This window comes from Lampetra planeri, chromosome 21 (genome assembly GCF_965212315.1).
Source record: "Lampetra planeri chromosome 21, kcLamPlan1.2.h2, whole genome shotgun sequence".
Classification (NCBI taxonomy): domain Eukaryota; kingdom Metazoa; phylum Chordata; class Hyperoartia; order Petromyzontiformes; family Petromyzontidae; genus Lampetra; species Lampetra planeri.
Genome location: NC_136127.1, coordinates 2,448,202 through 2,475,921, shown reverse-complemented (window position 1 = coordinate 2,475,921; position 27,720 = coordinate 2,448,202). Strand labels below are relative to the sequence as shown.

The 27,720-nt window shown below is 45.9% G+C and overlaps 1 protein-coding gene across 4 annotated transcripts in view; it reads right to left on the bottom strand.

Moving 5' to 3' along the window:
* Positions 1-27,720, bottom strand: part of LOC144724519 (phosphatidylinositol 5-phosphate 4-kinase type-2 alpha-like) — a 213,179-nt gene that overhangs the window by 142,499 nt on the left and 42,960 nt on the right. For 2 of the 4 annotated variants that reach the window (XM_078603728.1, XM_078603731.1), the window contains exons 2-3: positions 10,324-10,421; positions 4,190-4,225 (exon numbers count right to left, since the gene is read on the bottom strand). In XM_078603728.1, the coding sequence (XP_078459854.1) occupies positions 4,190-4,225; positions 10,324-10,421 (134 nt within the window). The remainder of the gene's footprint in view (positions 1-4,189; positions 4,226-10,323; positions 10,422-27,720) is intronic. The other 2 variants (XM_078603729.1, XM_078603732.1) reach the window with 1 other exon arrangement.

Genomic DNA, 27,720 nt, shown 5'->3' with positions numbered 1-27,720 from the left:
GTTGTAGCAAATTTTCACATTCATTAAGCGAGGCTCGCCTGTATAGTCAAATAATATTTCACTAAATGCTCATGAGTACTGACGAAACAATTAAAACCAGTACGTTGACTCAAGAGTGCAGAAATATGGTCACCACATCTAGGCCTCTATATAAGAAACGAAACAGGTGGATTTCTCCACAAATCTGTCTGTCGCCTGATGAAGCTAGTTGTAATTACTGGCGAAATGTTGTACTCAGATTGTAAATGTTGTGGCTTGGCCCTCCAACACACCGGCGTGCTGTACTAGTGACGAATTGGTATGTTCTGTTTACGTGACAACCCTTTCTAGTTAGCTGTGTCGGGTGGTGACGGGTTTAACGAAAGATTTATATATTTACGCGATCTAACCCATAACACCTCTATTATGAACTAAAATGTTATTTCTATTTTTTTTAATGTGTAAAAACTCTTAACGGTTTATTTATATATTAACTGATTTCGTACCCACATTCTCCCACAACAGTACACAATGAGTTTTGTGGACACCGTTAACCCTTTCCCATTCCAAGACATCTGCAAGTTGCAGGGTGGGGTCCTCTTCACCGCTGAACCTTGGAACGCGCAAGTGGTTTAACGTTCATTTTCTTTAGAGGCGTAGCGTCATTGTTTTTAAAGACATTGTACTCACCGCAGAGAACTGCAGTGACACAACCGCACTCTATGATAGCTGGTGCTAAACTGTGCCACACGCCCTCCCAAATGGCCTTTAATTTCCGATTTCATTCGGAGTCCATTGGATTCTGTTCCGATGACATAAACGTACGAAGTCAGAACGGAATTGGAATAAAAACTGATGAGGAAATGGGAAAGGGTTAATAACAATGGGAGCACTGGATTTTTTAAGTTTGCAGCAGAGTGACTGTGCCCCGCAGGGAGGAACGCCATAAGTGTGCATTGCTTTTCACCAATTTTGTGTTCGTTCCATCGGCGTAAGCAGTAAACAAGAATGATTAATCAGAGTCGATCTTCATGCATATCAACAGTAGCAACGGGCCCGTGGTGAAGGCTGCACCACTACATTCAAACGAGTGGGGGAAAATATATGGCGCTTGTGTTACCAAAGATAAAACGTCAACCACGCTCTCGCTCACAAGTGACATCCAGTGTGCACTTTGTTACGAAATAAAAAAAAAATTGATTGTTTTGCGGAGCATGTCAGTCCTGTTCATTAATCATCACAGGCTTCACCAATCGAGGGTGACCTATTTCTTCTGCGGGACAAATGCACCAAGATGTCAGTCCTTGACGTCACAGCAAAGGACACCTCGGAGCACATTCGAATGACAAAACATTGGCAAGGCAGCCCATCATGCGAGCATCTTTAATTGCGTTGTCAACCAATACAGAATTAAATCAAATCAAACCGTCTTGTGTGGTTTGTCTTTTCCTTGCTCATGCTAATTATTTCACTTCACAAACATTCTTTATTTTAACACCCTCCACCCCTCCTCTTAGCTCCCCCTATTAATCTTAACTTATTTTGCAGGGCACAGCCTATCTCTCGTGGCTAAATTGACTGATTTCACTTTTATCCGTGGCCTCTCCTCACCCTCACTGCTCATCTTCATCGGGGATTTACACATCCATGTAGAGGACCTGTCCGATTACCTCTCATTACCTTTTCTTTCTTGGACTCACTGTCCCGGTAGCTAGCTGTTAGCTACCTCGCCTGATATACAGGTTGTGGGTTCGATCCCGATCCTGACGCCTATATATTTGGAGCCTGCATGTTCTCCCCGTGGCCACGTGGATTTTCTCCGGGTCCTCCGATTTTTCCCTCCACATTTAGAAACATGCGTTTGGAGTATTTGGCTGCTATACATTTCCACATGATAAGCCACTTCCTTGAGCAATCATTTGTGGCCAGGTCGCTTCTGAAAAAGAGCTACTAGCTCAGTAGGCCTTACCTAGTAAAATAAAATTGAAAAAATAGTTTAGTTTTCATAGTGTAGTTTTAGTCCCTTTCTATGCCATCGGTCATTCCGTCGTCCTTCACCGCCTGCATGACCACTACGTTGGTCTATCCGGTACAATTTAAACGTTGCCCCAACTCTTATTTGTCATTCCACTATTTCCATCTCTCTTAAAAAGGGCTGTCCTCTCACAAGCCCCTATGCTATGGTGTTCCTTGAACCTATATCCTTGGTCCACTGCCCATCCCTATTGCGACCAAATCAGGCAAAATAATTCCTAGCTTCAACACCAACCTTCAACCACTTTTTCATTGTCAGTGACTCCGTTTTTTTTACTTCACTCTCGTCCTGTTGTCCTGCCTTGGCTTATCCTCCACCTGGATCTCTGACCAGCTGAATATTACTACAACCAAGGTCTTTCCCATCGGTAAGAAGCCTGCTATTGTTCGTGAACCTTGTTCCAATATTTGCTTGTGAATTTCTGATATTACGCTTGATAAAAATGTCCATAACCTTGGCGATTGTCTTTGATCCAGATGTTCATTTCTCTCCTCAACATATCAGAAATTTGCAAGATATCTCAATTGTGTCTGTTGTATTTCTTATATCCACAAGGGTGTTAATCCCATTGCTGCTGAAATTCTAATCTAAGCATTTTTTTTACTTTTCTAACTCTCCTCTTTCAGCTTCCTCTCCCTTACTCCAGATGATCGTACATCCTGTGCCCATAATTCTGACTCGCACCCACAAACGAGATCAAATACCTTTCATATTAATTCTCAAATCCCCTTCACTGGCTCTCAATTCGATCTGTAATCGGGTACAAGATCGCCCTAAACTATTTTTATATCCTCAATGGACTTGCTCCAGCCTACCTCGAGCCGCACTACTCCCCCTGTCTATTCACTTCGCGCCAACAGCCAAAGGCCTCTGGGTAAAGCCACATAATCAAACCTCCAAACTACAGCAGGTCGCCCCCCCCTTCTCCTCTCCCATCCCTGAATCTCGAAATGACCCGCCCTGGTTGTCTACACTGCAGATTTCCCTCAAGTCCAGAATTAAAAATTTGCCTTTCTCCCCCCCTGACACTGGACTCATTACGTCCTTATAATATGCTCAACGATTTATTCCCACTGTTTTTTGTTTGGCTTTAGAATTTCCGTCGACATCCTCACCACTCGCATGCTTCTCCGAAAGTGCATAAATTAGGTGTCCATGCCCTCATTCATTATGCATCACAGCACAATTCTCCATCAGCACCGGGTGATGGTGTCCAGTGTGGTGCATTGGTGCACAAATGGCCAACTGTACTTTTGTTTTGACTGTGCTTAAAATTGTCTTTTCTCTGAATGTGCTGCTAATTTGTATACGCTTTGTACTGTACAGAATCTCAAGGTGCTCATAGTGTGGTGGCCACTGTATACATTATAATCAATATTACTGCACCCGTAGGGTTTTCGCAATCAATATTACAGTTAAAGATTCTTTTTTTAGGTCAGATCGCGAGTCCAAAGCCAAATGCTGTTGTAGACCCTCCACCACCTGACACAGCTGAACAAAGCAGGTTAACACATGAACAACAAACATGCCATTTGATCTTGTTTTCAGAAAACCGGCACGTTGAAAATGCATTTCACACTAAAAAATTGATGATAAGATACAAATATAAGTGAGAGCTACAAATGTAGCTCATAGGCAACCATCTTAGTGTGAATTCCCTTTCAGCAAACCGGTTTTCTGAAAAACAATGTCATTTGGTGCATCTTTTGTTCAGTTTCTGGGAAATCCGCAGTGGTCATTCTGTGCGATCTTGTTGTTGCTTCTGCAAACTTGCATGCAAAATAACAAAACTGTTTTAAAATAATAACAGGTTTCATTTATACTGTCACGGAGACGGAATTCAAGATCTCAATATTTTTGGATGACTTGCCTTCTTGATGTTTTCACAAAGTGTTAAATAGCCTGGATAGGTGCAGCTGGGCACTGGGTGAATATGCAGACTGTCTGGATTAAGTGCAATGCGTTCTCACTGTGTGACGGATTGAAGTTAAATTACTTTTCTGGTCGTGTGGACATATGACATTCAGCAGGTCTGGTGGTTTGACAAACGTGACAGATAAAAACCTGTTGTAATAAATAGAACTGTGGTCACAAAAGGGCCAAGACAGTGGATGTATCCTGAATTCCTGCACATGTAAATGGGGCCATGTGTTCTATAGCCACACTCGTCCCTACCTTAGGTACGTGCAATTTCCAACCCCGGACTTAGGGCTGTAAACGGGAGATAAATACAGGGATTTAGTACTTATATGTTAATCCAAATTTTCATTGACGGTCGCCGACACATGCTCCAACTCGGTACGTTATGAACTCCATCAAATGCCGGGGCACCCGGAAAGCTCGTGTGAAATTGTAATAATGAAATAATATTGCCAGGCATGGGCTCCCCCCAACCACTCACCATTCGACCACTCCATTCACCATTTTTATTTGTGACGTTTCAACCAGAGTTGAATATGGAGGGGCACTATCTCCTGCATCCTACAGTTAACTGGAAATGGTCAAATATGACCAATTATTAAATGGCAATTAACTCCTTTCATTTCAATATATACACATGCACCCACAAACAACAAACACAGTTCTAACACAACAACTTTAGCAGGGAGAGGTACTGAGAACTCAGTGTGTCAGCAATCGCCTATAAGAATTTGGATTAATGTAAGTCAATTTGTGTCTATTCATATGGCGGTCACCAACACACTGCAGCTCAATATATATGAACCCATTAGAGGCCCACAGGTTGCGGGGAAAAATGTCTTCCATTTTCCATTCAACTCTGACTGAGACAGTGCCGCTGAGAGGACTGTTGTCCCAAATCGGCCCTCATGGGACACCCAGCATGTCCAGCCTTTTAGTGAGCGCTTGAACATTCCAGCCCAGCTAGCCCACAAGATCACCGTGGCCATATTTGAATGGGGATCACATCTCCCAGCGTGACCCAGACCTTCATCTTTGAGGGCCTTTTGGATGCATTCCCTCACCAAAGAGGTCACCCTCCATCCCCGCTCTTCTGCTGGCCATCGCATACAAATAGATGCTCCAAGGCGAGGTTGCTCTTGCTGAATGTAGCTTATGCGATCCAGCCTCCGCTCACAAGTGGAAAGAATCAGTGCAAAAATATGGCAAGACAATGTCAAGGTTGACGTAAAAGTCGGAAAGGGCCTTGAGGACAAATCTAAGTGACCTCCTAAGGGACCGCCTGCTCCCTTTAAGATCAACATCGATGGTGGCTGAGCCACTAAGGCCTGTATGCTCACTGACCCACCTTGCGGATATTATGGCGATCAGAAACAGGATCATGAGGGGGCTCAAATGGAGGCCAACGCAAAATGTCTCGTGGCTCTGAAGCGGCTGGGATATGACTTTGGCTGACGCCCAACAACAATACTCCTCTCACATTGTTAAGGAATGTCAAGATGGCCATCAATCTGACCTTCCATGCAGCCAGCAACAGGCACTTATGGTATTCATCAGCAGAAACCTCACCATGCTGGCCACACTGCACAACATTGTTTTTCCAGTGCAAGTTGTACCCTCTCTACGTCAACATCCTTCATAACTTTAAGAGTAAATATTGCACTTCCACGGCAGCATCTGAAGCTGGCCCTTCTCAACCTCTAGGCCGTCAAGTTCAACACCAGTCGGCCTTGACACCAGACTCCTCTCTGTGGTAGCTGCTAAGCTTGCACCATCATCATGACTAGGAGATCCGAGAGCCATGATCTCCTGGGCCAATTGGGAGCCACCTGATCACCTCCGCTCCTCCCCTGTAGATTTCTCCCGCATCATGGCCATCCTCTCTTGTTGCCAAAAAACCTTGAGGCAAACCTGGCATGGCATTCTCTTCGAGACGCAAACCAATCTATTTCTGTTCTGACTGAAGAACCTGGCCACTATCTGCTTGAAGACCTCCTGATGAAGCGTCCACTTCGCCCGGGTTCGGCTTGTCCCCAGCTTAGCAAATCCACCATTTCATCGTCTATGCTGGTTAGATGTCACGCCAGCAGATGGACCAGGTTCTCATCTTCCAGGACGTGGGGGGCGGGGGCACTCTTTGTTTGACATCGCCACCTATGTCACACAGCAGCAAGTGACCAGCACGTCCTTGCCTGACACAACCCCTGTCAGCTGTACCAGGGCTAAGCGGATCGCTCTCAATTCCAGGAGATGGATGCTCTGGCATCTGTCCTGCCTCTGACCACTGTGCCTTGAGGAGTTCTTCTATGACAGCAGGTCCCAAGAATTTAAGCAGGCATGTGCGTTTCCATGACCGCCAGCTCCTTCAAGAACCCCACTTGGTGTAGGAGCCTCACTCCGATTCTTCGGCGAAGTGTGAATCTTGTTTGGGGACTTAAAACCCAGATCCAGCTTTTTCCACTCATGCAGGATCATGTCCCACATATTTTGATCCAAGGGAAGATCAGTCAAGTGTTTGACTTAGAGAACATGGAAGGCTTTTTCCCTCTTTCCTTCTCAAAACTTTTCTCTTCTGTGACTTCTGAAGCTACTGCCTCCATTTTGTGGGCGTTGCCCCACCAAAAAAATCCCTCACAAATGTTTCATCCTCATCACCACTGGACCCTGCTGATGAGGCAGACTCCCCCCCTTCCCCCTCTTTCTCTAGGGATACTTTGCCTCTTTTGGCAATGGGGGGCTTCATCCTCTGAGGTCTTCTCATCCTCACTTGGCTCATCCTTGGCATCAGGGAGGGGTGCCCTTTAGTTGCGGCTGGAATTTTCCCTGCCCCACTTCACAGAGGGCTGGTCGGCCATGTCATCTTCATCAGCACCCCACCCCCGCTCTGCCTATTTTTAACTTCTGCCAGGAGCAGGCTCAAGCAAGGCAATCCTTAGTCCAGGTGAGCGGTCTGCTTGAAATCCTTGTCTGAATGCCCATGTTGTATGCATGTATGTTCGTTGAACTTCTTTCGCACCGTACGTCGCCGAGCCCTGCTAATCAGGAGGTGGTCTTTCTCAGGCTCTCCTCAGCCTGGTAGCTGTCTGGGGCTCAGAAGCCTTCCCCCAAGTCAAACTCTTGGGGGCAGCCTAGGAGAGCTTCTGGCTCGACCCAATCGAGTCCCGGGCTTAAACATCACCCCTCTGACAGCTCAAACCTTGCATTCTTTCCTCTCAGACATTTCTGTCTGAATGTGCCCCCCCTCCCCGTGTAGGTATGTATTACATTAGAGGCACTTTTCCAGGCCGTCTTTGTCTCAAACTGCTCCAGACGGACCCCCATGGGCACGCCATGATGCTCTGGTGGGCTCACTGTGAGGGCGCCCGACTCCGCAGCCCAACGTTCACAGCTCAATAACCACCATCCCACGTCCCCTTCTGGGGACTCATGGTCGGGCTTTTGTGACCACGCCAGCTATGCGCTGGCCCCGGGCCGCTCCTAACAGAGCAGCCGCAATACTTCGGGGGCGAGGGGGGGTGCTCTTGCCGCGCTTGCTGCTGCTGCCGCCAGCTCCTTCGGGACACAATGGCTCTCGCATGCACCGCCACCCTCTTGTTTAACCGCGGCCTTCCGGCGCCAAAATCTACTGCCTCTGCACACCAATCCGTGCAGTCACGTGCAGGTAGGGCACTACCACACCAGGCATTGTTTCCATTACGCACAAGTGCCCTCAAGGAGTGGAAGCACGAGGAGTGCAGATCGCTTATCTTGAGGGACGATCAGACCCCCACTCCCACTCGGTAACCCGTGCGGCCAAGCTTTTTATGTAATATAGGCAGGCGCCAGCACTACCTCAACACACATTCAACACACTTGATAGCCCTCATAAGAACCGCATTCGCACGAAACAGTAAGCAGACATTGCCGCCAATCAAGTGCGAGTACGTTCAGACGCCCCCACGCTTCATTGGCAGCAGCATCTGCTTATTATTTTGGGGGATAAAAACCACTAATATCCGCTGAGATGCAATAAAGTGTAAAAAACTAAAATGGTGGCGGAGGGGTCACATGGTAGAGTTGGTGGCTCCCCCCACCCCCTCCCCTCCAGTGGAAAGGGAGCGAGCCCCCACCCAGAACTACTACAGTAGACTCTCGATTATCCGCGTGCGATTTATCCGATTTGCAGATTAACTGCGCACCTGAGATTTTTACATAAATTAATAACTCATGGATTTTCCCTTAAGGTCAAAATTTATATTTTTTGGGATTATCCGGGATTTTGAATTATCCGAGGCCGTCCTCCCCATCATTAGCGCAGGATAATCGAGAGTTGTCTGTCTTTAATTGTACCTTGTTTCCATGAGATAAACTGGGTGCCCCACATACAGGATGGAGTTTGCACACGCAAGGAGTTGGAGTGTGTTGGCGACCGCCGTGTGAATCAACTTACCTAAGGTCGTTTAGGAGGGAAAAAACTTTGCCTCTTTCACTTTCAATTTTAGATATATAAAATCAATCTTAAGATAATGTAATTTCGTGTACTTTATTTTAACTTTTTTGTTCGATTGCAAACACACAATGAAATCTGTTCTAGTATCTATCCAAATGCATTTTTTAATGTTACTTATCGCTTTCATTACTACAACCTTATGATTGATCCCGCAATAAATTAGCATCACACATTCAAATAAGGCTCCAACAGTTTCATATGATAACCACACAATTAGGTGCTAGAGACCTAAGGTCGTTTAGGAGGAAAAAAACTTTGCCTCTCACTTTCAATTTTAGATTAATAAAATCAATCTTAAGATAATGTAATTTCGTGTACTTTATTTTAACTTTTTTGTTCGATTGCAAACACACAATGAAATCTGTTCTGGTATCTATCCAAATGCATTTTTTTAATGTTACTTATCGCTTTCATTACTACAACCTTATGATTGATCCCACAATAAATTAGCATCACACATTCAAATAAGGCTCCAACAGTTTCATATCACAACCACATAATTAGGTGCTGGAGATCCATATTTTCAAATATCTTCAATTTCCTTTGTACGTAAATAAAATTGCCAGCTATACGTGGAGACTGAAAAGGAACTTAACAAAGAAGACTATGACGGAAACAAAAGTAGAGTATTGCAGGTTTTCTGACTAAGAGGGGAGAACTGCAGGAGGTACCCGAGTGAAGCGCGCGACGGACAACGCAAATCTGGGACAATCACTTCAGGCAGACTGGGATCAAACCGATTAAATACCGAGGCAAGCGAGAGGCGGATTCAAGAGCTTTTGGAAAATTTAATGTGGTCATAAAAAGCAACAATAAACTAAACTGTGTTTTTATTTTTACCATGTAAAGCCCACCGAGCTATAGAGATCTTTTTCAGAAGTGACCTGGCCACAAATGACAGCTCAACAAAGTGGCTTCTCATCACGTGGTTCAGATAATCGTCACTGGTGTTGGCCGTGCTGCAGCTGGGTTCGTAGCGCAAAGCGCTAACTGCTACACTCCCCTTATTTTGACTTTTTTTACCAGGTCAAGCCCAGGGAGCTTTCCAGCTCTTTTGCAGAAGTGACTTGGCCACAAATGACAGCTCAACGAAGAGGCTTATCACGTGGAAATTTATAGCAGCCAAATACTCTGAATGCATGTTGATTCTAAATGTGGAGGGAAAAACCGGAGAACCCGGAGAAAAATCCACGCGACCATGGGGAGAACATGCAAACTCCAAATATACAGGCATCAAGGTCGCGATCAAACCCACGACCTCCTGTATACCAGGCGAGGAAGTTAACATCTCGCCACCACGGCAGCCCAAAAAACAGTACAGCGTGCTGAAAGAAATACGTTTTCAACGACTTCAAATCACCAGCTTTGACACACGACGCAGAATCAAGAACAATCACGAATAAAATGGATCAAAATCTTAAGTGTGAAGAGTCATTCGCGAATCACAATCAGAGACAAAGAGTGCACATGAATCAAGAGAACAAATGCAAATCAGGAGAAGTCAAAATGACCAATAAGAAAAGCAAATGGACATAGGGCAGCACACATCGCGAGAAGGGATGATAGCCAACGGGGAGGGGGGGGAGGGGAGACCGGTGACAGAATTGCAGCAAAAGGAGCGAACCCCCACCAGCGAAGAGAACCCCCCTACAAAATGGAAACCATGAGACCAGACATTTTCAGGAGCTAGATGGATTGTGGCATCGCAAGTACTACGAGAAATGGTTACTTGGGGAGGCCTTCATCCGGCAGTGGATAAGATCATGGCCGGTGATGATACTGAAGCAGCGACTCTGGCACCTCCGATGATTAGCATGATTGGCTACGTACGGTGCGAGAGAAGTTCATCGTACGTGCGTACATACAAACGCACACACGTTGCGGTCTAGAGCCGGCTTACTTGTTGTATAGGTGATTGTCCACTTTGATCTTCGTGAAAGCCTTGAAGTCGTCTGGCAGCAGCATGACGGGGATGGGCACATGGGTCAGCTCATTGATCTGTGGCCAAACGAAAGGGGGGAGGAAATTAGCCAACGCAAACACGTGGCGAGAGCAGACGCAAACACACGCACAGCACCGTGTTACTCACTGCAAGCGACCAGACACAAGACTCCCTCCTGGGATGATTGCATGCAACAGAAATCACCAAACAAAAGTATTTTCTTTTACACATCTCATCACCCACCACAGTCTTCTGAGAGTGCATAATTTCAGAATGTGTTAAAGACTGTGTGTGGGTGTGTGTGTAGGGACAGATGTGTAAAGGAACCGATTTGGGTGCCCATTTATTCCATATTAAACAAAAGGCGCCCTTTTTTCATCACGAATGTCAATTGGAACAAGAGTCCAGTCAACCGACGAGACGCATTTTTTTTGCTTATTAATTCACTACCAGAGACATGCGTCTACGGCAGCAGCTGCCCGAGGGCGTGAAAACCGCGTGCACACCTTCCGTGACGTGACAATGCGCGCCAGCCAACCTGTACGTGCACGGTTGCCCAACTCTCAAGACATCCACACAACTAGCCGCCAGTTTGGCAAACAATCAGCTCGCCTTGTAAGGCCACACAATGAATAGAGGAGCGGAATTATAACATGTATGTCGCATAATTTGGGAGAGGGGGGTTAGGTGTCGGAGCAGAAGCAGACACTGTAGATACTCTACTTGAGATGCACGCAGGTTTCCTTCCTGTGAACAATTCACTCAGGACGCGCCTGCGTCCTATCAAGATCTTGGAAGCTAAGCAGGGCCTGCGCCTGGCTTTGCGCTTGGATAAGTGACCACCATGCATAGCAGATCTGAAAGGCAGCTGCGTGGCTACATAGTGGGCAGTGCAGTAAAATGCATTGTTGTAATACACTTCTGTGCTCCTACCGCTCTGCTCCTGATTTTGCCAAAACATCAGCAAGCGTGGTGAGGTACGGTCAACTAAAATACCCACAATGAAACACGGTGTGGGGCGGCCCTCAATGGACCGGTTTATATAACATTATTTTTCTGAATAAACACCTGAGAAAATATTAGCAACACAGGTGTTGATGGTACAGAGGGCAGAACTGCAAAATAAAAAACTTCGCAAACCCCTCGGCACAAAATTGTGCAACAATATCAATTATTTAAACCGAGACATTCTACAAAAAACATTGAACTCGTAATAAACTTTTGAACTTGGAGTTTCATATTTCTTAGATTTTAAAGTCATTAATAGATGTGTATATTGCCCCAAACGTTACACCTCCTAATCGTTATAATTAAAATGTCGCACGATGCAGCGTTGTGGACACAAAACTGTGCACAAGGGTACGGACTGCTCTCTCTGTGTCTCTCCAGCGAGAGGGTGAGATGCAGCAGCCGCTTATACTGGTAGGAACCTCCTGGTTCCACAAGCCCACAGGGGATTATGGTGTCCGTACGTCCGTCGTGCATCCAAAAATGGGAGGGGTAGGGCTGGGTGGAGAGGGGAGGGTGGGGAGGGGCTGGGTGGGGAGGGAGGGAGGGGCTGTGTGGGGAGAGGAGGGTGGTGAGGGGAAGGTGGGGAGGGGCTAGATGGGGAGGGTGGGGCTGGATGTGGAGGGGAGGATGTGGAGGGGAGGGTGGGGAGGGGCTGGGTGGGGAGGGTGGGGCTGGGTGGGGAGGGGCTGGTCACCCCGTGGTGCCCTTATAAAACTCAACGTTTAACCTACTCACACCGGCTTGTGCCCGCCCTCACTGTCGCCCATATTTGCGGAATACACCACGCCGTCGTTGACCCTGGCCATTGACCGAGCAACCCAACGTTCCTACCAGCTCCCTCCGCAGGAATGTGTTGTGCTGTGTCTATCACCCTTACTACAAGATAAATACAAACACGCTAAAACTAAACTAGTTTTTATTTTACTGGGTAAGGCCCACTGATGAGAGACCTGGCTATCATAAACGATAGCTCAACGAAGTGGCTTATCAAGTGTAAACTTATGGTCGCAGCCAAATACTCTCAACGCACATCTCTTAATGTGGAGGGAAAACCAGAGGACCAGGAGAAAAATCCACACGACCACAGGGAGAACATTCAAACTCCAAATATACAAGCGTCAGTCTCGGGATCGAACCAACAGCCTCCTGTATACCGGACAAGTGAGTTAACATCTCGCCACCGTGGCGCCCACACACACCATCAAGAGCTATGATCAACCCACTGCTGGATGAAAGTCTCCCCCACACCATCATCATCTATCATGGTCGTGAGTGCTTGTGCTTCTCATTCAGACTTTGTTTTACGACCACACTTCGGCTGTTCGTCGCTGAACGATGACGGACTGTGGAGAACAGCGAGCAGCAGCAGCATTTCCCCTGCATGCCGGTGGAGATGAGAGGCACCAGTCCCTTGAGCGAAAGCATCGGCTGCACTGTCAGCAACACTTGCTGCTCGTCCGCCGGATGGGATTTGTGTTGTGCTGTTGCCGATCGGCTTTTTTATTTCCCCTTTGTTCTTAAACTCTCTTGATCGAGTGGGCTAAACAGCAAACTTCTCCACTGCTTACGGGTTGGCTGACATTTCCTCCCATGTGTTCCCATATTGATATTGGCTGTCTTGAGTTATTTTACAACTTGATACTTGCTTGCATACATTCACCTACAGCCACCCCCCTCAGCCCCATTCTGGACCGGGCTTCAAGCCAATTTTTTTTACGGAATGCCAGTGCTGACAGTGACCCCAAATGTCCTTTTACAGTGGGAAAATGTCAACCTGTGAGCGTTTACGCTGCGGCACATGTTACTTCCGGGTTACTTAACGAACGCACCACATGAATACGACAGAAATAAATTAAGAAGATTCAGGTGATTTTTTTGTATATAAACACTAAATTCAAGTGGAACATTTGGAAGTTCCGATGTTGCACATTATCAGGCAATCTGAACAGCTAATGAAACTCACCAAATGAGACAAGAAACATCATAGGGAGCATATAGAAATTCAAGGCACTTGCTTTCTTTGATACCACAAATAAGCGAGAGATGAATGTGCAAGCGCAAGTAAAATGTTCCGGCATGAGAACCATGAGAAATTAATCCGATGTAATTGACAACTCCTCAGTTCACGGCATTTTCACAAGGCGCACCTGGCGCACACACACATTCATGGAAATGAAACACAGGGCGGACTGACTGCACTTTCTCTCAGCAATGCTCACACGGCTTCACCATAGATTGTAACTTTGAATCCTGTAAAATTAAACCAATCCCCCATTGTTAAAAGGGTGCCTATGAGCCATTGAAATGCAAATGTTGGGTTGTGTTTATCTTCATCATTTGGGTATCCACATTCTTTTAATATAAAAGTGCCCTTACTATCAAAACATGTAATTCAAATATCATATATCCAGCTTTTCACGTAAATAATAAAAGCATTGCTCTTACACAACAACCATCAGCCGCATGGCCTTCTGGCAAGCACATCATCTCAGCAGCGCATTGTTTTCTAGACAGGCAAACACTCTGCAATAATGACGACACGACACGCAGTGTCTCATCAGCAGAGTCGAGCTCGCTTGAATCAATGCTGGTGGTGACCTGCCGATCGTACAGCCAGGGGGACCCCACAAAACTCAAATCCATAATAGTTTTTTTTGGGTTGAATAGCGTAAATATAAATGTGTCGTTAAGCCCGCCACCACCCAACACAGCCAATTAGTAAGGGTTGTCACGTAAACAAAACGTGCCAATTCGTCACTAGTACAGCACATCTGTGGTGTGTTGGACCGTAAACCCCCACAACATTCACCATTCAAGTACGACGTTTCGCCAGTAATTACAACCAGCCGCATCAGGCGACAGCCAGTTGTGGAGAAACCCAATTGTGGATAACTCTGGTCACGAAAGCCTACGTGTAAAATAAAACTCTAAATAATCACTCGCATCGATGTGGAGAATACACACGCAGGGGAAGCACGCATGAACATTTTCTGCACGTATTCTTTTACCCATTCTTCGTAGCAACGCCACTGGAGAGAACATGTACTATTGAAAGAGCAAGATGCGAGGTTTCTCTTTCTCTAAAACACAGGATTAGCAAATCCAGTTGACATTCAACACTACTCGATAATTAAAAAAAACACACACAAAACAACAAGACGCATGGAAGTTGATCTGTTGATCCCGCGGCTCAAATTGCCTGCAACCGCACGAACCGGCAGTAAACGTTGTCGAAAACGCACCACTCTCCGCCAATTGCTTCGATTTGCAAGAGTTCAGAATCAAAAGGCACAAGTGAGATAGCATTATGAGGAGAGGCCGTCAAAATAATAATGACGATAACGATAATACGCACACGCCTACGCAAATATAAATAAATAACGACTCTGGAGTGACAGCACGGATGCACAAGAAACACAAAGTGGTTAGTAATGCTGTGCTGATAAGCCATCATTAAACGGTGCTTCATAATGTCTCGATGCATAATAATAAAAAATATACTGTATACATTAAAACCTATTTAAAGCAGTACATGACAGCTATTCAAGAATGCAAAAATTACATACAACATTGCAAGCTATTCCAAACAGAGAAATAAACCAACAATACTTAATCAGCCATGAAAACACATGCTACCGTACCCTCTGTAAAGTAAGACGCTCTCCAATCTAAGTGAAAGACAGACACACACTCGTGGACCACATGATAAGCCCGAAGATTGGCTCCGAGCACCGAACAGTTCAGGAAACTCTGCAAGATTTTTTATTTATTTTAGCTTTGCCTTGAGTATGCCCTCTCTCATTTTGTTATTTTTGCGTGTCTTTATTTTATAGGTAGCACTACCTTCGTTTAATTCATGCTGTAAAGTCTTGTGAAGCACTCTTAAGTGGAGGCAAGTTTTTACTGAAAAAAATTTGAATAAACGGATTTGCTTATAATCTGGAGAACGCAGCGAGCTGCCTACGAAAATCAATTTGTGACATCTTTGGGGAAAATGACACAACAAACTGTGCTGTTCATTTACACAGAAGAGAAAAGAGTTTGAGGGGCTGTAAGAAGCACAATGTTGCAGTGGTGTACTGTACCTTTAGCTTGGGGTAGACTACTTAAAAGCTCCCCTTATACTATTTGGTTCTTTCGGTAAAGTCACATAGGTACAAAATAAAATAAATAACGACGTTTCGGGCGCAACACAAGCTTGTGTTGCGCCCGAAACGTAGTAAATCATGACGTTTCAGGTGCAACACAAGCTTGTGTTGCGCCCGAAACGTAGTAATTTATTGTATTTCATACCTACGTGACTTTACCGAAAGAACCAAAGAGTATGGATTCCTGCAGTCACGAAAGCTTTAAATCAAGATTCCCCTGAAACTCTTCACACAGATGTCAGGTCGCGGTGTGGTGGGGGAGCGGTGGGGAGCGGTGGTGCGGCGGTTAGCGCACTGTTGCTACGAACCCGGCGACCCGAGTTCGATTAGCCACTCACAGAAAACATTGAGGATGAATATCTAAACCGGTGCTGGGCCGCCCCCATGTCGACTCAGCCTTAAATTAATACCTGGTGCAGTACCTGGTGCGGTGTGTAAACGTCAGCACTGGGGAGACAAAGGCGGCCGGGCGTGCTGCTGGCCACCCACCCCCTCATATGCCCTGCCGGCTTTCCCTAACAGAACAGCCTTAGGCTATGCGGGGGTCTTTGTCTTTGGGGAAGCTGTTGTGGCCCAAGTAAAGGCTGGCAGGGAACATGTCGCAGCTTCGCATTTAGTTTTCTTTTAAGTCCTTGTGATAACTATTGGTATACCCAAGAAATATTGACTGTCCGTCACCCGTTGGAAACGTCACCTTTTTTCAGGAAAAAACCAACAAGAGAATGAAACCGAGCGACAAGAAACTAAGCCCACCTCTTACCAATGTCAAGCTTGTGTACCATTTGTGGGCAGGATTCTCGACAAAATAATCTCCAATCTCTTCAACAAGACTGACGGCTCTCCTTCATGGACTGGCTTAGCGGTTTTTTGTGTTGTTGTTGCACTTTTAAGTGCTGTGATTCACACATTGGCAGAGGGCCACGTGAAGCCCAGAGGGAACATGTTTTCTCGTGCGTTCTTTTCTATCAGCTCCACAAAAAGACGGATCGTTCCTGTCGGATTTAAATGGCCCTCCACCAACAAAGTGGAACACACCTGTGGATTTAATGTTTTTTTTTCCACCGCAGGTCTCTTTTGCTAGATTTTTTTTCTAAATGGGTTTCAAACATGGCAACACAATCATTAATGTCTTTAAAACTTTTAAACTATTCGCCTTTGTAGGAACGGCGCTTTAGCTGAGCGGTTGTGGCTATGCACGCCTGCAATCCGGCACTGTGGATGCAGGGGGTTGGCGGATCACACGAATGTCGTAAAACCTCCTTCCAGTGGGCGTCTCATCATAGGCTATCCCTCGCAATCAAGGATGCTTGTCTTCCAAAAAAAGTTGGATTATATGTGGGTCCAAAGACAGCTGAAGAGACCAATTAAGGATTGACAGATTCTGCCGCAGCTCGGGCACGTGTCCCAGAAAGAGTGCTGGGTGGAACTGGATTGGTAAGTCGGGCTGCAGCGTGCTGTTTCGTGCTGTTCCCGCCGTTCCCGCTTTTGCTCTTCCTGTGTCCAGGCGTCTAGGAGGGCAAAAATGTGGCCTCCATCTGTTCTGTCTGTATGGGATCGAGTGTTCCCCCCTCACACGCTCCGTTTTACTCCCGTATGTAAACACTCATTGATTGGCCGATAGCACCTTACTAAATAGACAACCGCAGAGCCGTTCCCTCTAAAGGAGAGTGAGCAAATACTGTTGCACGTTAAAGGTTGAAATTCTCTTTGTTCCAACTGTCCCTACATTCATCCGAGACCTTTTCCTGCCAGCAGCACGCATCACCTGACGCCCTTTGCCACGTGCCTCGCCCATGTAACCCATCAGTCTCACACAAGTGGACGATGTGAAATGAATAGGAGCCATAACCTGAAATATCACTCATATAAAAAAAAAATTATTTAAAAAGTGTTACTGACGAACATGTTAAGTATTGGTTATTTGTGCTTATGTGCCACTGTCAACGCAGCATCGCAAAGTAATTTGATCGTATAGCGTTTGTGTTGGTGCCTTTGATGCGTGAGATTTTTTGAGGCACTCCATTTTCCTCCCACATGCAAAACATTCATTATTTTTATTATATTTGCATGGCTGAGCTTATAGTTTTCCATAATTGACAGAATTATGCTGAGCATGTTTTTTGGCTTATATCGGAGTGATTTTAGAAGCCACTTGTCTTACATTCTCGACATCTTTTATAACAGGAAATCCAAGTCAAGAGGGATTGTAGCAGAACGTGAAAGGGAATCAGGACCAGAGGGAGTTGGTGGAGCAATGGGAGGTTGTTAGCGCAGGAAGCTAGGGCAGGAGGGTGGCGCAGCAATAACACCTCGCAGCAAGAAGGACCAGGGTTTGTTTCCAGACTCGGGCACCTTCCTGTGTAGAGTTTGTATGTTCTGCATGGGTTTAGTCTGTTGCTTGTGTTTAGTTTGTTGTCCTTCCCCGCACCTCCGATTAGCACGGCTGGCTACGTACGGAGCGAAAGAAGTTAATCACACATACATCGACTGGACATTTCTAAAATACTGGACATCTGTGAAAAAAGTGTTTTATCGGTCATCAGATTCCTACAGGAAAATATTCTGATTCTAATACGTGGGTTTCCTCGAGGTTCTGTGGTTTCCTCCCTTAGTAAAACAAAACATTGTAACTGATATAGGCAAACATCCCAATGCTCAAAAACTACCTCTAAATTAGTCAATTGGGATTACACACATACCAACATTTTCCACGACCGTGAAAAACTAATAAGAATAAGCCATACGAGCAATATTAAGATGCAATCCAGTTTCTGTAAATCTTAGCTAAAGCTTACAGCAACCGAGCAAAATAATCATAACAGTACGTCGTGGGCAAATCAACCATTTCCGACATTTCAAGACCTTAATAGAAGCAGGTAATCACGGCCATAATCCTTAAGGTCGTTTTTTTTTTCACTACTTAGGCACGACAGATAGAGCCAATTAGTCCGGCAATTCAGAACGAGATAATTGTCCGTCTTTCTTGACGAAGGGAGCAACGCCCGCAAAACGCCACGGAGTGTGGGACCTTACTCGGACAGAGTCGGCGTTTTTCGTCATTGCTGGAAATGGTGGGTGACGTTTGCGTTCAAATTCTCGTCTGAACGACCTAAACATTTAATTATTCCATGAATAATCCAAATCTTCCAACGCTGTAGAGAAAATTGGCTTCGTAAATGACAGCTAGTATGCATCGTTAGGATGATAGCGAAACGCTAACTTTGAAGCTTTGCTCATTTGTGGAACTGTCAATATGTAGCTTTACATCAGCTACTGCAGTCTTGACTGCTATATTGCCAGCATGTATAAACACATTATTATGATTGCAACAATTCGTTATTGCATTGGAGTAGTTTTTAAAGCTCTATTACCTTTTTTAATTCGATATGAGCATTTATGTTAGATTATAGTTAATCATAGTCCCTACTAATCTGAATAAATGCAATGAAATCGGACCAACTGTCAGTGTAAATTAGCGTTATGGTTCCTGTAGGCGAGCGTAAATGGATTAAATGATGCTACAGTATTATATTTTAGCTCCCCGTGTATTATCCTCCACATGTGCAATGTCTTACAAAAATAAGCATCGCCATTGGAATCGTTCCAAGTTTACATTCTTGGCTGGCATTCCCCCCCCCCCCCCTTATGCTAATTCACACGAGACCTACGCAGATCTAAGCTCCAAATAATCAACGTTTGTCAGTCATAAACAAATACTATTTTTTAATATGCATCACATTTGTAGTCATACATTTACTCGGATGACACGACATTCTGCGTTAATAGTGTGTTTATTTACATCCAGGCCCGCGCTTAAGTACCACTTAGAGCTGCCATCTGTCCACGCTTGACACGGACGGACAGTCTGCGAACTGGCATCTGTGTTCGGGGTAGCAGGAATTGATTCATGCTGAGATCTCGTGGTATTGAGTTGAACGTCATTATTACAGTTTACTGCAGGGTGTCGACAGATCTAGGCCAGGGGTCGGCAACCAAAATAACAATAAGAGCCATTTATTTTTGTTTTCAAATTCGGTAAAAGAAAACTCAATGTTTCAACATTGGAGTGAATAACGTCACGAAGCAGTCTTTAAAGGGCCGCATGCGGCTCCGGAGGCCACGGGTTGCCGACCCCCGATCTAGGCCGACTGAGAAATATGTCCGGGATTGGTCCACAGTAGAAAAGGTGGTGACTCAAGTCTCACTCCTCATACCAAGCCAAATGACCGTGAAGTTTGGGGACTTGACTCGAAATAAGAAGGCCAAAGGTTAAATTCTCGCACTGGGGACAACTCAGCCGTTGCATCCCCCCACCCCCTCCAGGATATATAAAATTGAGGGTCATTGACACTGGATCATCTTAGGGAGAGAACGGCCACGGGAATTCCAAACAAGCGCAATGGGTCGGTTGCTCATCTCCACTGGTGGTCGAGAGCCCGCACGTGGAGCCTGGCCCCACAGGGCCCACCCCCACCGAGGCGGCCATGTAAACTATTAAAAAAAATAAACTTTTATCTTACTAGGTAAGGCCCCACTGAACTGTAGATCATTTTAGAAGCGACCTGACTAGCACAAATAATAGCCCAACAAAGTGTCTTATCGTGTGGAAATTAATATCAGCCGAATACTCTCAATGCACGTTGATTCTAAGTGCGGAGGGGAACAACCTGAAGACCCGTAGAAAAATCCACTCAACCTCGGCGAGAGAGAGAACATGCAAACTCCAATATACAGCAGCAGGCGGCAGGGGTCTGGATAGAATCCACGACCTCTTGTATACCAAACGAGGTAGTTAACATCTCCTATCCACCGTGATGATGAGAGACAGACACGCAAACTCCAATATACAGCAGCAGGCGGCAGGGGTCTGGATACAATCCACGACCTCTTGTATACCAGGCGAGGTAGTTAACATCTCCTATCCACCGTGATGATGAGAGAGAGACACGCAAACTCCAAATATACAGCAGCAGGCGGCAGGGGTCTGGATAGCATCCACGACCTCTTGTATGCCAGGCGAGGTAGTTAACATCTCCTATCCACCGTGATGATGAGAGACAAGACATGCAAACTCCAATATACAGCAGCAGGCGGCAGGGGTCTGGATAGAATCCACGACCTCTTGTATACCAAGCGAGGTAGTTAACATCTCCTATCCACCGTGATGATGAGAGACAGACACGCAAACTCCAATATACAGCAGCAGGCGGCAGGGGTCTGGATAAAATCCACGACCTCTTGTATACCAGGCGAGGTAGTTAAGATCTCCTATCCACCGTGATGATGAGAGAGAGACACGCAAACTCCAAATATACAGCAGCAGGCGGCAGGGGTCTGGATAGCATCCACGACCTCTTGTATACCAGGCGAGGTAGTTAACATCTCCTATCCACCGTGATGATGAGAGACAAGACATGCAAACTCCAATATACAGCAGCAGGCGGCAGGGGTCTGGATAGAATCCACGACCTCTTGTATACCAGGCGAGGTAGTTAACATCTCCTATCCACCGTGATGATGAGAGACAGACATGCAAACTCCAATATACAGCAGCAGGCGGCAGGGTCTGGATAGAATCCACGACCTCTTGTATACCAGGCGAGGTAGTTAACATCTCCTATCCACCGTGATGATGAGAGTGAGACACGCAAACTCCAAATATACAGCAGCAGGCGGCAGGGGTCTGGATAGAATCCACGACCTCCTGTATACCAGGCGAGGTAGTTAACATCTCCTATCCACCGTGGCACCCCCGAGGCCTACCAGGAGTGATCCCGCGATACAAGACCTTTGCGCCAGCAAGGTTCCCAGCCACTATTCGTTTTCCTCCATCGTCGTGAAGATTTGTCCCCGGGCCATGTCTAATTGACCCTGCAGTGGAGTCAACTGCTTAGACCGGTGTTCCTCATCGCAAGGCCAGCAGGCCACTGGCGGCCCCTGGTGGCCTTTAGTGTGGTCCCTGACGTGCGGCCCCTGACAATATACAAATGTGAAAACACCCCCCCCACCCCATCATCATGCTGTTCAACCCAACAGTTTTAAATGAATGTGTGGCGTTCCTCACACTGATGTCTTATCGGCAAAAGTGGACCCCCTCTGAAAATTAGTGAAGAACATTAGTTTCGTCGGACACAAATTACACTTTTGCCCGTTCAGTACATAGCATTGATTCTGCAGTGTTCTGCCCACATTCCCCATGGACTTTTCCAGCTCTCTTTCCAAGTTGGCCCAAAATGTGATGGCCTCTCTTTCTGAGATGAGGTACCATGACCACCAGGGTATTGCTAAATATCCTTCGGTGGTGCCAAAAGCCTGAACGGGAGCAGAGAAAAAGTGTCTCTCCAGTACCTCCAGCCTGAGATATAGAAGCCGAGGAGTCCCCATCTTGAACAGCCTTTCCAAATGTACAGATTTAGTCTTCTTGGGTACACGTTTACGCTCTGAAGCCTCCTGAGTCCTCCATCACCATAAAGAAACTAGAATAACTTTCGAGCCCCATTAACTACCCTCGGGATTTCCTCCGTAGCTCCTATTTCTAGAAGCCTCACGTGTTTCGGATACCAAGGCCTCCTTCTCTGCGGAATCTTGTCCCCCCCCTGCCCCCCTCTCCCCAACACCCCCCCCCCCCGCCCCCCAAAGATTATACCCCCTGACTGTTTTGGTGGAAAAACCAGGAAAGCTCCAGGTCGTAAGTAACCCTTCTGGCACTATCTGGAGGAGCCATCTGTCTATTAAAGAGTTGCATTGTTACCAGACCACGATGAGTGCGATCCCTCTTCGACAAGACACGTTAGGAAGGTGCCGAAAAAATAAAATAACCAGAGGAGGACGACTCCTCTAACCTACGGGCAGGGCGACCTCTCTTTTACCTCGCCCTCACGGGTGATGGCTGAATTGTGTTCGTGAAGCCCACATCGTTTGTGTTCTTCTGGAATAAGTGACCAGAGTGTAGGCTGATAGCTCTCTCGCCTCTCCTCCGGCTCCTTATCCCGCTCTTCCAAAGGCTGCTTCAAGCGCCTTCCAAAACAGCGCCCTGCCTTCGTCTCTCATGGAATGAAACTAAACCTATAAACCAAACTATTATTTATTTTACCAGGAAAGGCCCACTGAGCTATGTAGTGCATTTTCAGAAGCGACATGGCCATCACAGATGATAGCCCAATGAAGTGGCTTATCGTGTGGAAATGTCTAGTAATCAAATACTGTTAACGCATATTGATTCTAATTGTAGAAGGAAAAAACCGGAGGACCTGGAAAATAATCCACGCGACCACGAGAACATGGAAACTTCAAATATACAGGAGGCATCAGGGGTCAGGATCGAACCTACGACCTCCTGTATACCAGGCGAGGTAGTTAACATCTCACCGCGCCACTGAGCGACCTTCAACGTCCTCAACAACAACGGTCGACTTGTGACCACCAATGATACCATTGCCCTGGGCATTCCAGTTTAGCCACATCAAGCCCACCATTTGTAGAAAATGGCATGGACAATCTTGTGTCCTCATACGCTCTCTTGACCAGGGCTATTGTTTGCTTCGACCTTGAAACCCTTCACAAGCCTTTTTCGCGAGAGTCTGCGCATAGACCACACGCAATCCCACCCTAACAGTAATGACACGGCCGAGATAGCCTACGTGGCTTCTTTCTCCACCACCAGTCCGCGTCCTATGCCAGGACTAGGTTCCTCTAATCGTCGATGGCGTGCAAGGCTTGCTCCGCCTAGCCAGCGGCACGTCCACTCAAAGGAAGGGCTGTCAAGGCCCCCACTCCCGAACCTCTGGCACACACAGCTTAGCGCTTCTGAACCGACTTTGAAATCTTGAAACTCTGAGCAGGTTTCTCCCTCTCACATCTCATCTTGTTGAGCGTACCGCTGGTCTAAATAAACGGAGGGAGCTCTATATTTTCTGACCCCTCTGACCTCACAAAGGGAGTTGCAAAGCAGCCGTGACATTGGGGTGGGCCACTTCCTGCCCCTTCGCGACCGTGGTGGCTCTCTCCCACGCCACCGCTGCCACCTTGCCTGGCCGCGGGATTTGGGAGCCAAATGCGGAAAGCCCGCCTGTGCTCTGTCATTGTGCACCCGCACTGGGAGAACACCGCGCGTTACATGCACTCGTGCATCGAGTGCCGTGTCCAAGGCAGCGAAAACACGAGGAGTGCAGGTCGCTCGGTTTGAGAGATGATCCGCACTCCTCACATCTCGCACCTCTGATTAGCACGGTTGGCTACGTATGGTGCAAAATAAATTAAACATACATACATCTCACTGCACATACGACCGTACTTTACTGTACGCCACACTAGCGCTAACGTAAATTAATTGATCATACTTCATAATTATCGCCAATTATTTATGTATTTGTTTTAACCCTCCATCGTACCGCGTTGGCTGTAATTCACATAGCCCTGGCCGCTAATGGCATACACAATTTTTACATCCCCACCGAACATATAGGGTGACAAACCCCACAAAAAGCACTAAATATTGCAGAAGCCACTCCTTCCTGTCCGTCCCCTATAGCCCTTTCGTGATCACTAGGTACCCTCTCCCTCTGTCATTCGTTCCTGAATCCTTGTACGCCCCTGCCATCTAAATCATCCCGTCACCATTTTGTACGCCATGTCAAGCGCCTTGATGAGCTGAGGTGCTCGATAAATATGAATTAGATTACAACGGAGATCGTATGCGATGAAGTCTGAAGCGTGTCAGCAATTGCCGTACAAATAACATCCCAAACCTTTGTGTGTGGCTCTCTTGTTTGTGAACTTTAACCCTATAACCACTGGACGAACCGACTGGAGGTATCAAGATAGGGTAGAATTATAACAAGGTGGTAGTGTATGCTGATGCCGAAATAAAATGTATGCTAATTATCATCAGTCCATTAATGCCTCGCAACAGCTTAGCTACAGGATGACACTTCCATAGGGTTACAGTTCAGTACAAAGGCTTCCTAACCATGTAAGCTACACAGTCTTTAGTAATATTGCATTTGGGCCAGCACACAATGACCTTTTGGGAATGGGTGTCATATGGTCATGAGCATCCACTTCGGCGCACACTTTGATAATGCCTTGAAGCTTTAACAAAGAGATAAAAGGCATCAAAGGCACTGACATGAAAAGCCATGATGTTATCTCAGAGCATACTCGACTAGATAAAGCAGTGAAATTAATTACACTCGTTAAGTTAGTAGGCAGCTATATAGGATAATAGCCAGTGCGTTTTCCAGAGAGAGCTGGTTGTATAGGTTTAGAAATTTAATTTCCAAAAGCACCCAACGATGTATGCAGGATGATAACAAAGCTTGTCATTTTCTACAAAGTGGGTGTACAAATTATAATAAAAAAGCATCACCGTGTAACTGTGGTGATTATAGCTGAGTATAACTGTGGAATACGAGTGCCTTAACGACGGATTGCAAGGCTGCACGTTCGATCACCGGTTGGCGGTCCACTCAGCCAATCATCCCTACAAGGTCTGGATGCATATCAGTGCCACATTGTGATAAGCTAATAACACTGGGCCCTCCATCATAGATAGCAATGTGGAATGTCTGCCAATGGCTCAGAGCCATCAAAAGAGATGGCTGCTAACTCCCCCCCACCCACTACCCTCCCTCCCCCCTACACGTTCTGAGAAGACACTTTGAATTTAAGATATGGTGACCAAGACATCCCTTGCAATAAAGCCCATGCATCTCACTGGGCTCACAAGTAAACAATGTATTGCACGGATGGCCAATATAACTCCATTTGAGTGTGAAGTGCAATGCTGCACTTTGAGCAAAACATTGCAAATGTCACATTATGAAAATGTATTTCTTGTCACCTCTGAAGTTGGCGAACTTTATGCATTTCCGTGTTATTCAAAGGTCTAAGGGCAATCAAGTAATTTCACTCACCGATAACAACATTAATTGTAGGTCAATTGAGACCACATTTCTTAAAATGTGGTCTTTCTATCGTAAAAAGTTGCACAGGTACAAATATACACAATCTATTCACCTAAACGTACTCTGCTAAAAAAACATCAATATATACAAATTCACTAAAACAGTCAACAGAGAAAAAGAATCAGCCTACACAATCAGAGATTAAACAGTACATTCAAGATTGCAAGAACCAATCGTGGTTCTCCAATGTGTCACGTGATGAAATGGTCACGACAAATGAGCAGCAGACAGATCGCTTGGAAGTAGAATCTGTCTCGACTGTGACCGAGCATTTGGGCAATTGTTCGCAACCAGTGGCAGTGACTTCTATGCATCCATACGTGCGTAGCCAACCGTGCAAATCGGAGATATCAGTGATTCAGTTTCATGCAACCAAGTTGTGCAACTGATCACTCAGGTATAAACCCAGTTCAACACACACTCGTATAAACTCACACTGTGCATTAGCCTTGTTCTAAAAGCTCGCTGTCCATAATGGGATTGGTGAAAGGAGACGAATTACAGATTGAACAATGTTTTTCATTATGATATACATTTTCTTGAGGCTCTCTATTTCGTGGAGGATTATATATGGTGCGGATTATATTCTAACACAATAAGAGGATATGTCAATCACTCAAGACTGAATAATTAAGCAAAAAACACGCAACCAAATTGAAATTCCTCGATTAAAACTAGAAGCGGAGATGATGTCAATTCCTCATGGTATGTACCGTTAAACACAAGATGAGTGTTTGTCATGTGGAAGAAAACCTGGAGCACCCGGAGAAAACATAGACATATGAGGAGATAACACTCACAAGCTCCACACACAGATAGCTTAAATAATCAATTGCAAGATGCAGTCCTGTGAGTGGACAAAATCTCACGTTGGACTGCACCCACTGCTGCACTGCCACTTCCTGGCACCTTATGTAGCCCCTGCAGCACCCACAACCTACAGCACCTGTTGTGCACTGGTGGTCACAGATCTCACGATGACCTAGATCCGTGGAGATCGAGTGCATTGGGCACCGCGGTGGCGAGATGTTAACAACCCTCGCCCAGTAGGCAGGAAGTCCTGGGTTCGATCCCGACCCTGACGCCTGCTGTATATTTGGGGTTTGCGTGTTCTCTCTCCCATGGTCGCATAGATTTTTCTCCGGGTCCTCCGATTTTTCCCTCCATATTTAGAATCAACATGCGTTGAGTACTTGGCAGCTATAAATTTCCACATGATAAGCCACTTAAATGAGCTATCATTGAGCCATAATTTGTGATAGCCAGGTCGAGCTACATAGCTCAGTGGGCCTTACCTGGTAAAATAAAATGTAAAGTTTAGAAAAAGAAATCAGGGTTATTTGATCAGCGGTGACCAGGGTGCCAGGATTGATAAAAATCTGTTAAACATGAAAACAATGCCCTCTTGTTGAGCTAAAGATCACCAACGGAGGTTTTTGGATCAAGTTACAAAGCATTCGGTGGAAGCAGACCTGTGCAGCGTCCTGCACACGTGCCCAAGTTACGAGTCCAATTCATTGAGGCCCAGCTAAAAACAGGATGACAGCTGTCACCTAAAAATACCCACAGAGGCAAGCCAGGAAACAGGCCTCACAAAAGGGGGTAGAGAGACGTGGGAACTGCCTTCCAGAAGAAATGCAAGGATTGCCACCATCGACCGTCCACATGTACGTTATGATCATTCTTTGTGTTAATAAAACTGGCGTATCCCAGGAAAGCCTCACCCACAGTGGTACCAAGGACTCTTTTTTCCAGGAGTGGCCCCTAGATGGGGCCGCCGGGTTTACAACGTGCAGAGCACTAACCATTGCGCCACACCCCATGTTTGATATACATAATATTTAATATTATATTAAATTGTGAAAAAAATTCTAAAGCACTTCATTTTTTCTATCTAGCGAATGCTATTTCACACGACTTGCCACAGTCAAAACACCAGACACATTTACTATATATATTTTGATAAATAATTAAATGTTCTTTGAGTGGACGTTAGTCCACATGACCACAGATTTTATGAACCAGACGATTCAGGTACACAACACAGAGGGCATGTAAGGAGGTTGACACCAGCATAAACACATGCGTTTTTACAGTGCAATGGAAACCTGTCAAAACCACATGTTTCAATAAACTTTTAAATAAACTCTACAACCCCCTTGTGTCTTCCTAAGCTCGGATACCCCAGTAAGAGAAGGGAAAAAAGGGAAGGGGGATTTAATTGTAACATT